Genomic DNA, 12,778 nt, shown 5'->3' with positions numbered 1-12,778 from the left:
AGGCACCTTGTCGGTTTATTAAAGACTGAATCATTGATTTTCTGAGTTATTACAAATCTGATATACATCATTTTGAGGGCTGATCTGAGCATAATAAACTTGATCTATAGTGTCTAAGCAGTCGTGTAATCAAGTGAATATCATTGGAAGTTAAATACATTGATTTTACAGCTTATCTTTAGCATCTTGCATCACTTCTTGATTGCTGATATAAAATTGCAGACCTGTGAATACAAGGTGGCAGCAATAATAAATCACATATAAGTTTCTAAAATTAGGTAAAGAAATTTTACAATTCATAATCATTCATAGTTGAAGTGATTGGTGCTTAATTTTAGTCATTGGCATCTTTTACACTCTTGCATTCACACAAGTGCTCAAATCAAGTTGATAAGTGTTTAATTGGCTAATTGCTCTAAGTGACATTGTGGATTAATGCTCTTAATTTCTCATTTCCATTACTGTCATTGAGTGGATTCATTGCTTATTGTTAAATTGGATCTCTCTTGTGGATGATATTTTGATCATAATTGTGATAACAGATTTAAATTTCTCTCTTGTATCTAAGTGGCATATTGGTGATTTATTGATTATAATCTTGGAGATTGTTAGTTGTTTTAAGTAGCATTAATCATGTCTTTGAGCAATTGTCTATTTATATTACTACCACATTTCTCTAGCATTGTTTAGCTTGAACACTTTCTCTTGTGGTTGAGATTTTATTCATTTATTTTTTAAGTACCTTATTTTCTTAATTGAAAATCATTGTCATTAAGTACTTAACAAATTAAGTAATCTCACCTTAAGAACATTTATCTCTTGCACTTGCATACTAGGGAAAACTTCTTGCATTAATAATTTACCTCCAAGCAAAAGCTTGGTTGATAGAGAATAGGACCACCTTTTTCAATTTAGCTTGAGGGGCTTAGCACATCTTTAGTGGTTAACACGGTGACTTTGCAGTGGCCAGAGCTACAGTCTCTGTGGCACCGGGGGCATCGAGTGGTTATAAAACAAGGGGAGGTATTGTTAATCAAGCCTCTACTTGTTTCTCGTTGGCTTCTATCCCACAACCTACTCTAGAGATAGTTCCAAAATAGTTAAGAGGAAGGTTGAGTAGGCATCTAACTTAAAATAAACCAAGATTTTTCATTTCACCTAGCTTGTAGGATTTGCACTTCATCTAGGATAGTCAAGCATCCATGCAAAGGTTGTTCATCCAATTATTTGGCATCAAATTGATAATAAGCAAGAAGTTGACTTCGTAAGACATTGGTCTCACATTTAAATCTAATTTAATCTTTAAGTCTTGCTAAATTTAACCAAGTAGCTAGGCCATTCAATCGTGTCTCCCGGACTTGTTGGTTGCCAACTTGTCCTTCATATTCTCATTTCCATAGGGACTACCCCCCATAGCCTGTTGTTGTGAGACAACTAGAATGGAGAGGTTGGGGATCAGGGTGACAACTCCCGATTTGAGTCGTTGTCATAGTGCCTGTACAATTTGAGTGACAACAGGGCCAATGGACGTCAGAGAGAGATCCTTGTTCAAGAAAAACAAGGGCCAATGGATGTCAAAGGGAGATCATTGTTCAAGAAAAACAAGAGATTCACAAGACGCAAGCATCTAGCAGAAATTCTTGCAAGAAATGAAAGAAGTGGAGTCACCACTTGAACATGAATCTAACTCCAAAATTCAAAAAGCAAAAACCGAAAAGTTAGTCAAGAATCAGGGAGAAAGAAACAAGCAGATGTTGGGGAGGGATTCATGTCTGAGAAAATGAATGCTTACTAGAATGTAATTTGTTCAACCAAGTTTTGAGAGTGAGGTTGACTAACCTACTAGGATTTTTTCTAGTGTAAGCTTTTGTGAATGGATGAATAAGTGGAGTCACCACCCGAACATGAAACCAACCAAAACATCGGTGCTAAAGGTACAGATAGAGAAGATGAAAAGATTAGTGAGAGGAAAAAGGACAAGGTGATGAAAATATGAAGAGACAAGGAAAGTATCACACTGGCACCCAAAAATGTTGTGGCATTTCTGGACTAATGAAAAGGATGAGAAATGAGAAAAATGTCGTTGAAGCGTCGAGAACAAGTTGTTCTGGCTAGAGGAATGAGGCTGGTCACTTGGTTGATTTGAGCAAGTTTTAAAGATTAGATTCGATTATTATTATGTGAGACCGGTGCCTTATGGAGTCAAACACTTGCTTTATATCAATTAAGGACCAAATGATCGGATGAACAATCGCTGCTTAAGGAATGCTTATCTATCCTATATGCTATGCAAATCCTATGACCTAGGTGAAATGCAGGAATCTTGGTTTATTTTAATTATATGCCTAACTAAATGTATATTTCCTCTTAACTATTTTGAAGCTAGTCTTTAGAGTAGGTTGTGACAAAGAAGCCAAGGGGAAGCAAGCAAAGGCTTGGTTAACAATACCCCCCCCTTAGGTTCTAATCACTTGATGCTTCTGGCGTTGCAGAGACTGTGGTTCTGACAAAGAAGCCAAGGGGAAGCAAGCAAAGGCTTGGTTAACAATACCCCCCCTTAGGTTCTAATCACTTGATGCTTCCGGCGTTGCAGAGACTGTGGTTCTGACGACACAGACACATATATTGTAAGCATATTGTTGAAAGCACATAACATATGATTTTTGGGCCAATCCAAAAGTACAACAAGAATACATCATTTCCAAGAAGTATGAAGAAACAAAAAATAAATAATTTTTGAAAAATCAAAAACAATTTTGTGAAAGTCTTAAAATTGCCTTCATCCTTTTAAATCCCTTGCTTCCCTCCCCTCCTTGCCATTCTCTTTTCATAAAATTAATATATATCAATTATTGGGTTACTTTTGGTTGTTTGTACCCACATTAGTATTGTTTTGTCCTAACCTAACAATAATGTATAGAATCTAGATATTATAGGCTTGCTCATTACCTGGTCCTCTCCCAATTGCTTGTTCTTTTCTTACCTGTTATTTGTTTTCTTGTCCAGCTTAAGGGCTACCTTGCTATGAGTATGTTTAACATCAAACTTATAAGTACCCCATACAAGGAAATGTGGGAGATGTTCATGTGGAAGATAAGATAATTATACTAATGTCTAATGAATGACCACAAAATAGCTCAATGGAATTTAAGAGTACAATTAGTATGGATATGAAACATAAAAACTGTTACTGAAGCATGAAAACTGATAGCTTGGAGGCTTGAATGTAAAAATACACAAGGTATTTTGTAATAATAGTTTATTATATATAAAATTGTATAAGTGATGATCAAATGTTACAATGAGGACCCACATATATACCTAAGCAGATGTCCTTTCGTGATTGGGCATGTCTTTTCAACATGCCTTTTCATTTAACTTAATGAATATTTAACATAACCAATATCTGATTATATAATATTCACATTTATTTTATTTATTTACTTGTTATGAATTATATTCATAACATAGCCCCTTCCTTCGGAAGCTTTGTCCTCAAAGCTTTAATGTTGTGGATTTTCTTCACTTAGTGTCTGTCGTCTCGATGTAAGAAAGAAAGAAAGAAAGAAATTATTTTAACGTCCACGAGGCTAAAGATAGCCTATGGGACAGATTGCTTCTTCATCTACTTGATGTATTCGGCCCTTTTTTTGTGAAGCTTCACAATAAATGCTCCCATCTTCTCGACGAAGCCCTCGTTAAATAGATTATCCCAAGAACTAGCTGCCAGCGTATCTGCATACCTTTCCCTATTGTCTTTGAAGGCCTCACATTCTAAAATGAAATGTTTTTCTGTTTCCACTTTTCCGGAAGAACAAAAAATGCATACCCTTTCTTCCCACACTTCCTTTGGCTGTTTCACAACAGAGTTGATGAGAATTAGTCCTTAACTGAGCAATAAGAATTTTGGCTCTCCAAGAGATATTGGCCTCTATGTATGCTTTTGGTTGATGATTATGAGTGGGATTAAACACTTCAATATAGTAATTTTTCTTTCTTTCTAGCTCCATATCCCAAGTACGTTTGTGGGACTTTTCCATAACAAAAGCTTTTATCTCTTTGCTGTTTATGAAACACGCATTCAAGCAAATACCCCATGCATTTGTTATTTGTATATAATCTGGCCATCCTCTTGTCATAGAATTCATCCGTAATATTCCAATGGATTTTTTTTATTCCTTTTTTTTTTATAAGTCTAATTTTTATTTTTTAACTCTAATTTTTTTATTTTTATTTTTATTTTTAAACATTGTTTTTTAACACTTTTTATTTTTATTTTTATTGAACACTGATTTTTTTTTTTAATTAAAAGTTTATAAATAATAATTATATAACTTATAATTTATATTGGCCACGGCGTTAATGCTGTCCTACCGGAGGTTATATGCGGCCTCTATATAATAGTATAAATACAACTTTATATAAAAAAAAATTCCACTACATCCATATATATATGTCGAGCGTCCCTATATATATATATCGAGCCACGTCAACCGATGCAAAACCCGCCGGCAGAGGATTTGACCGAAGACACACCCGCCGGCAAAGGATTTGATTGAAGACACACCCCTCGTCACACCCGCCGGCAGAGGATTTACGACAGAAGAATGCCAAATGGAACGTTGTGCTGGTGTGGACGTGGAGCAATGTATGCAGTCGGGAGGAGGAAGGCACCAGAGTGAGTACCGAAAGCGATCTGCAACGTGTTGTTGGTGGAGAAAATGGAAAAAAATTTTGGGTTTAGGGTTTTCATCAGGAGAACTTCTGATCTGAATGTCGTCGTCCCGAGATTCGAAATCGAGCTCCGTTTCGCCATCTTTATTTTGCCATAAGTTGTAAACAATGATCCTAGTGCCATAGTCTCCGATTTTATCGAGCACGCCCAACAATTCTTGTTCTGTTGAATACGGTGACCATTAAAGAATGATCTTTAAAAGATTATTCCAGTGATCTTTATTGCTCTCGTTCAGCATCCATTGCAGAGTCAGCTTGCCAGATGTCTCTTTCGTGGCTCTGTAATTGAGAATGGGGACAATGGTGTCTTTCTGGTCGGTGTGCGCTGCAAATGTATAGGAGAGTTGCCCGACACTGACGGTTGAGCATGAAGGGCAAACGGTGAAGACCACGGCGTCTGCTCATAACCGCATGGTGGTCGCCTTCAAACCACTCTGTTATTGCTCGAGCATTGATTCGTCGAAGCTCGTGGCGGCGATTGTAGGGAAGGTGATGGACAGGTTGAGGTCATTGGGACTCATTCCTTTGCCATTGTATGCAACCTGCAATGCGGGGCCCTTGTTGCGACAATCCTTGATTCGGTTGATGCGGATGAAGGTGGCGCTTTGGCCTTCTCGGAGACTGCGTTGTCGACCAATTCGGCGATGGCTCCGAACGCCCATTTATGGCAAGTGGCATTGGTGTTGATCAATTGAGGATGCACTGAAACATGTTTTGCGTCTAAGTTCAGTGAATTTGTTGGCCGATTGTTGTGGCCCCTCCCTGTTGCCTCCATGGTGAAAGCTGATCTAGCGTTTTCCTTTAAATTAGTTTCTCTAGAGGATGGAACCAATTCACCTGGTTTCTTTGTGTTTCTAGTTCATGATCCTCCTTTTTGTTGTTCATTACCTTCCTCGAATGAGGAATCTGGAAGTCCTTGCTTTTCTTCTAACACAATGTTCTTGCAAGAAACATTTTCAGCATGCTTCTTGTTTTGTGTACTCTGCAATGGATCTGGCATGTCTTGGATTTTGTCGGGCACATCAACCTCCATTGGATCTGGCATGTCTTGGATTTTGTCGGGCATATCAACCTCCATCGAAGTGTCTGCAACATATTCTTTAACAGTTTCTCCTAAGCTTGGAATGTCATCTTGATCATTTTCTGCAACCTCTTCATTTTCAACATTATAATCATCTAATGTTTCACCTTGTTTGGTTTTATTACCATCGCTATCGTCTTCCTCTGCATAACTTTTCTTTAGACATGCTGTAACTTCTGCACATGATTTTTCTAATCGCTGAAATGCTTCTTGAATTTCACTAAACTTCTCAACGCATTCAGGACGTGAATGTAATGGCACATTGTGCGGCGAACAACGTTCAAAGACCTGCATGATTATATTGTGCGCCATGGCTCTATTATCGCTGAAGCGTAAAATTGTTATTGAAGCATGAAAACTGATAGCTTGGAGGCTTGAATATAAAAATACACAAGAGGTATTTTGTAATAATAATTTATTATATATAAAATTGTATAAGTGATGATCAATTGTTACAATGAAGACCCGCATATATACTTAAGCAGGTGTCCTTTCATGACTGGGCATGTCTTTTAGACATGCCTTTTTACTTAACTTAATGACTATTTAACATAACCAATATCCAATTATTTAATATCTACATTTATTTTATTTATTTACTTGTTATGAATTATATTCATAATAGGATACAATGTGAGAGTGCAAACACAACTCCTAGAAATGTTGAAAATAATATTAAGAAAGAAAGTTACATAAGTATAACCTCAGAACATATGCATAAAACTGTGATAAAAGTACAGTGACATAAAATAATAATATATATTTATTTCAAAACATTAGAGCTGACTATATTTAATAACTAAGTTGTTAATTTTAAAATTTAATATTGTTTCATGGTCTTTATTTTTTGATTGAACCTAGTGGACTCCAAAATTTAGGTGAAAAGTACTTTGAAAATTAGTTGTATTTTTCTGACTGCTCCTAAAGATAGAATTGCTCTCGTGGAGCAAATAAAACGAATTATATTGGTAAATGAAGTTGTCAATTCATTTGAAGCATTGAATAGTGAATACATTTAAGTAATGAATACATTGGAAGCTACTGGACAATGACATTCAACATGACCTTGAACATTGGTGAAGTGAAAGGAATCTCTTGTGCAACATTTATTAAATGACCCTAAGATCCTCTTTGCTTGAGATAAGCCAATGCATTCATTTGGTTGTTCAATTGTAATCATCATAACAGACCAACAATGGGTGGCAATTATTTGGCTTTATCATGAGTCATGGAACATTTGCTCGCTTACATATCATTTTCATTAAATTCCATTTTGTTTTATTAAAATAACTTTCTGTCATTGAATGCTTGACTTTCTCTTATGAATATTATATTCTCAATTAAGTCAGTAGCTTTCAAAAATAGAGTGTTGTGCAAATTTGTGATTACCAGTTGTGCTAAACAAGTCAATAATGTTGTTGTGAGTGATAATAACTATGGTTATGATAAATATTTTGTTTAATTTTAGTGTTATTGTTTGGTTTGCTCGGTCTTTATTCTTTCCTTTCTTTATATTTACAGGAAAGTATTGGATCCTTGTTTCAAGAAAAAGTGGTACCTTTATTTGAGAGCTTATGCAAGATGACAACCGAATGTTGGGAAAATTTAATTCAAGAAAAGATGCGTAAATATACTACCCAAATACAAGAAGACCTTGCACACCATTTGATAATGATTGCATCTTCTCTCAAGGTAATTAAGATACTCCCCTTTGATCTTCTTTCTAGTCAAAAGTGTTGAGAATGAGTTGCAAGATTGAAATGAGTTTAATTAAGAAATGTTATTTTTCTACACAACATAAAAGTTAAGAAAAGTAAAATACAATCACAAATCATTTATAGAAGCACATGAGTTGTCATTTGAATCTCTCATTCCAATTCATGGTATTATGTAGATGTATGTACATGTGATCAACAAAGATGGAGTTATGATGCATGATATGTAATGTCATTTCTTCCAAGTACTGTGATAACTAAAATAAAAATGAAGGGTCTTTTATACAGATAGAGGTCCTACATACACGATGGTTAGGAAACATAATCGTTCAACCAACTAAATAACAAAGGATGTCTTCATAATGATGACCTCATGACTTGATTCATGACTCAGTGTAAATTAATAATGTACATCAATGTATAATTGTAATAATAATTCTGTCAACAATATGTGCAAGTCACTAGAATACAGTACACTATAAGACAAAATATCATAGTTACTTGATATTGGGGCCAACATTTGCCTCCTCCTTTGTACTTGAAAGTTGAGAGTCCTTGCTTGAGCGATGAGTAGATTGTTTTCTTGTGGTGATGCTTCTGATACTTCCATTGTTCCTACTACTGTTGATAATATAAACTTGTGGACAATTTCTTATGCATATATTGGTTTAACTTTAGCTTAAAAAATGAGCTTTTATTTTCTGATAAATACATTTTATATTTACAAGTAGAGATGCAAAATAAAGAAGGCTATATATAATGAGCTTCATTACCTCTTCCTAAGAATAACTAAAGCAGAAATAAAATCAAAAGAACTAGTGGGATCAAAATAATGAGCATCTTTGATCAATAATTCCCCCTTTTTTCCAAAAGCTGGTGTTGTACCTCATCTTTTCACAAAGAATTGAAGACAAACAAAGAACTGATATTTTGACAAAACATAAACTTACTCTCAAGAGCTTCCATATCACAAAAGGAACTATGACCCATAGAAAATGCTCAAGACATCGAAGGATTTAGGCATCAGAAAATGACTATCCCAAACAAAGCAGTGCACTGAAGAATCTTTCTTTCAAACAACAAATAATGCTGATCCCCAAATAACCTCCAGCAGTAGTTGGTGAATCGACACTACCAAAAAATATGCTTGATTGTTAATGATAGCTGGCACATAAGGTAGAGGCCATCTAAAAGGCCTCTCTTAGCAAATTTGGCTTTAGATGGAATCACTTGATAGATGAATAGCAAAGCAAAACACTGTAAGTTATAAAAAACCACATTGTCCATACACTGTTAAGACTATGAATCCAACAGTCCTTTGGATCTGTCGAAGCCTGCTTATTGTTAAGAACTAGCGAGAGAGGGTGGCATTGATGAAGTGTTGAATATAGGCGATGAGAATCAAATTGAAGTAGTGGAAAATGAAACTCGAGATCCAATCTCTCCAAAATGGCCCAAGCATACTAATTTTCACCTTAAACAACTTAGTCTTTGGAACGAGGGCATGTTGTTCCACGATTAAAAGACGTTTAGAGGCAAGGAGGCCATACTCTTGGGCAAGAGGGTGTTGCTCTTTCCAAGATTGAGTACCAAGATCCCACATATCATGCTAGTAGAAGATGCCCTTCCAAATCAACCTATACACCTAAATGTGTGGCATCTTTATTACACACACCCCTTGCATACACCAACTCAAAATAGACCAATAAGCTAGATCGTAGCCTATTTGGCTACACCCTTGCACTACGTAATGGTGGCATAACTCTCCAAGTTGATGAAATATTTGAAATATTCCTTTTATATTTTAAGAAAGATAAAAGGAATATATGTTGTCACATAAAGCAAGAACCCCTTGAATTCTACCAACAACATAAACCACAATCCCCTCAAACTCTGCCAACAGCATAAACCAAAATTCCCTCTAACATTGGTAATAGCATAAACCAAAAGCTCCTTGAGCTTCACTAGCAACATAAACCAAAAGCCCCTTGAACATTGCCAACATATTGTGCTAAAATTACTTGGTGGTGAAACAAAGCTTGCCTTGGAGCTGAACCCTCTAGGCATATCACTACCCACTTGGCCATTAGAATACTACGATGAGTTGCAACATCTAACAATCGAAAGCCTCCGTCATCGTTAGGCGTAGCTCAAAAATCCCAAGTAACCAAAGATGGACCTTCCCTCACCATACTTGGACAATAGGTATTGTAATATCCCTTTATATTTTTGGCTTAATTTCTAGGAATTAAATTCAGGAAATTGACTATAAAGTTTTGTCAGAAAAATTCAACAATAAATTACAACACCTTTGTAGAAAAAAACACTGCAAACTCCATCTATATTATTTATAAATTGTAAGGAAATTACATCAATTTGTTTTGGAAGGAAACCTGATGGGGATGTTCCCAAAAACCATTGGCCTGGACTCCTTTATCTTGGCAACTCGTCCTCCACATTGAATGGTGGACTTGGCCCTATTGAAGTGTGCAATCACCACCCTTGAACCCTAGCAATTCAACCCACTTGAATAATGCAATTCGACTCTCTTGATGACAATGATTTTCGAATCTTCTGGTGAAGTCAATTTTGGTTTCATGGGCTTGACAATTCGACCTCTTGAGAAATTGCAACTTGGCCCTAAAAAAAATCAATCTCCCACAAGAAATGCAATTTAGTCCTACAACAAAATAATTCCATCCTCCTCAGGGTGATATTTCAACCCTTAGCTTGGAGTAAAAACTTGGGCTCTGCAACACAAAAATTCGACCTCTGATCTTGAAGAGAAACTCGACCTTGTAGCACTAGAAATTTGACCTCTATAGATCAGCCCCAATGCAATTGGAAATTCGACCTCTATAGATAGACAAATTGATCTCCCCCTTGACTACAAACTCAACCTCCTTGAAACACCAACTCGACCTCTTTTGCGGATGATAATTTAATTGATTAACTAGGATGGCTTGGTAGCCATCAAACTAATCGCCACTAGCTAGGATGCATATTTCAACACTGAAACTGGGAATACTTGAGGGTCTACCCTCTCACAAAGCTACTCGATCTTTTTGTTAATTCACTGATCAAATCTCACCTATCCCTTTTCCTCAAGTCTCTCTTCTTTATAATTTTTCCCTCTCCAAAATACAATGGGTGGAAAAATAATACCATGGGTAAATTATTTTTCTAAAATGACTTTACCATCTTTATTTAATTATCAAGATAATATCTGCTAATTAATTTGTTGACCCCCTTCTCGCCGATAACCTACAGGGATCATGGTAGGGTATGACTTCACTTGTTCTCCATTGCTATGGGAAAGGGACATTATAGTCCTTTCTTCTTAGATTTGCTTGTCCTTAAGCAATTGTAAGATGGGATGTTGTAATACATGTTCACCTTCCCATGTGGCATCTTCTATCGATAGGCCCTTCCAAAAGATTAAGTACTTTTTGATAATTCAACTTTTCAACTTCCTTTCTCTTGTATCCATGACTTCTTTTGGAATGAGGACCAATTGCCCTGCCTCATCAAATGGTGGAATTGCATTGTCGCCTTAACCTATTATGCAAGTACTTTTTTGATGCAAGATTTAAGGAAGACATTGTGAATCTTTCTTTCTTTTGGTGGCTTTCAATTCATAAGTTACTTCCCCAATTTTCCGCATCACCCTGTAAGGTCCATAAAGTTGGGGTTTTAACTTCTTAGAGCCACTCTTTTTCAAGGAGGATTGCCTATATGGTTGAAGTCTTAGGAAGACAAGGTCCCTGTTACCCACCACTAGTGGGTGATGTGAAATTTTCACTATTGCAGCAACTGTAAATTATTCTTCTAACTGAATATTATTATGTGCAATTTATTTGCTATTATGACAAACAAAGAATAAAATCACTACTACTATTTTCACCAAAAATAAAATGCATAGGGGATGTAAAACTCGAATTGAGAAAATAATACATGCACACAATAAAATTGACACCGTGGTTTTTGGATAAATGTCCCTGGAAAAACCCAATGTGGGAAAACCCGGTGTAACTGATGAAGGTTTTATTATTATTATGCAGCAAAATTCTGAGTACAATATTTGGATGCCCAAACTGGCAAACCAACATGAAATATATGGCCAAAATATTTGTGAGGCAAATGCCTCAACTCCACAACTGATCCCATCTCTTAAATTTGGCACAACTGGCTATTCAAACTACCTTTGCGCATTGCTTGTGCAGACCCTACGTGCTCTGCCTCCGAAACTCTCTGAATTTGACGTCCTAGCTGACTTTGCCTTTGGACGTGACTCGCTTGGCCTTCTGGAAATTTTTCCGACCTGTAGCACCTGAATCACCCTGCTACTCAGTTGAATCGAACTACCTCCTTAAGGCTTCTACACAACCCCTGCACAACGTCCAATGGAATAACTCGGCCTCTCTACTGCTGCCTCTTCCGGCACTGGAAAATCCTCCAGAATCACTTTGCTTCTCCTCCTCAATCTCTACTACTCGATCTTTGGCTCAAATTCTTCCCTAGTTGAATCTTTTCTCTCTGGGAAATTTGATTTGCTTTGATCTCCCTCTTACTAGATGTGTCTGTCTCTATCCCCATCGTCTTGCTCTTATAATCTCTCATTGGCTCACCAACGACCATGATTAGATCCTCATCAACTACTAAGATCATCTAAAACTCAATCCGTGTGAGTTTCTAGAGCATTCTCACCTTTCCTTAATTAAATACTAATAATTAACCAATTTTCCTAAGTTAGGAAAAAATTAAATGATGGTTAATTAATTTAATTAAGGCGTTTCACTAACTTAACTCGCGAAACCTTTTCGATGTTTTGAAGATATTGTGTTCCTAGCATCTCTGACACAAATCAAGACTATAACATTTGTTTGATGCTACAAAAACTAATAGGTAACCCCATAAGAGAGTTTTTCTCCTAGTTTTGTCTTCAGTCGGCAGCCAACAGCCCCTTGACAACCACTAGTGTAGCCAATGTTGTGCCAGATGTCTCTGCTCCCTGAGCTAGTCATATGTCCCCTCGCCCATCTATCGAGATCGTATGTTTGAAGGTGGGCCATCCAATCCTAAAGGTATGATTTTTCATTTTGCAGTTGGGTGCTTATGCTTGTGTTTCTTGGGCACACTTGGGTATGGACTAAGTCACAGGACACGTCCCTTAGGGTCTCGTGTCTCATATTTCACGTGTCGAACACGAAAACCGCCCTAAAATGTGTCGAAAACGTTTTTCTTCGTG

The 12,778-nt window shown here is 36.6% G+C and overlaps 1 protein-coding gene across 4 annotated transcripts in view; it reads left to right on the top strand.

The window, feature by feature from the left end:
• The window catches only part of LOC149202706 (varicose-related protein-like), a 385,050-nt gene that overhangs the window by 290,489 nt on the left and 81,783 nt on the right, over positions 1 to 12,778 (top strand). For all 4 annotated transcript variants that reach the window (XM_089403225.1, XM_089403224.1, XM_089403226.1 and 1 more), the window contains one exon: positions 7,337 to 7,507. In XM_089403225.1, the coding sequence (XP_089259351.1) occupies positions 7,337 to 7,507 (171 nt within the window). The remainder of the gene's footprint in view (positions 1 to 7,336; positions 7,508 to 12,778) is intronic.

Source organism: Pinus tabuliformis, chromosome 2_1, assembly GCF_031772625.1.
Source record: "Pinus tabuliformis cultivar Carrire ecotype Pingquan chromosome 2_1, CPIR1, whole genome shotgun sequence".
Taxonomy (NCBI): domain Eukaryota; kingdom Viridiplantae; phylum Streptophyta; class Pinopsida; order Pinales; family Pinaceae; genus Pinus; species Pinus tabuliformis.
The sequence above is the reverse complement of the archived record's forward strand: the minus strand, read 5'-3'. Positions and strand labels throughout refer to the sequence as shown.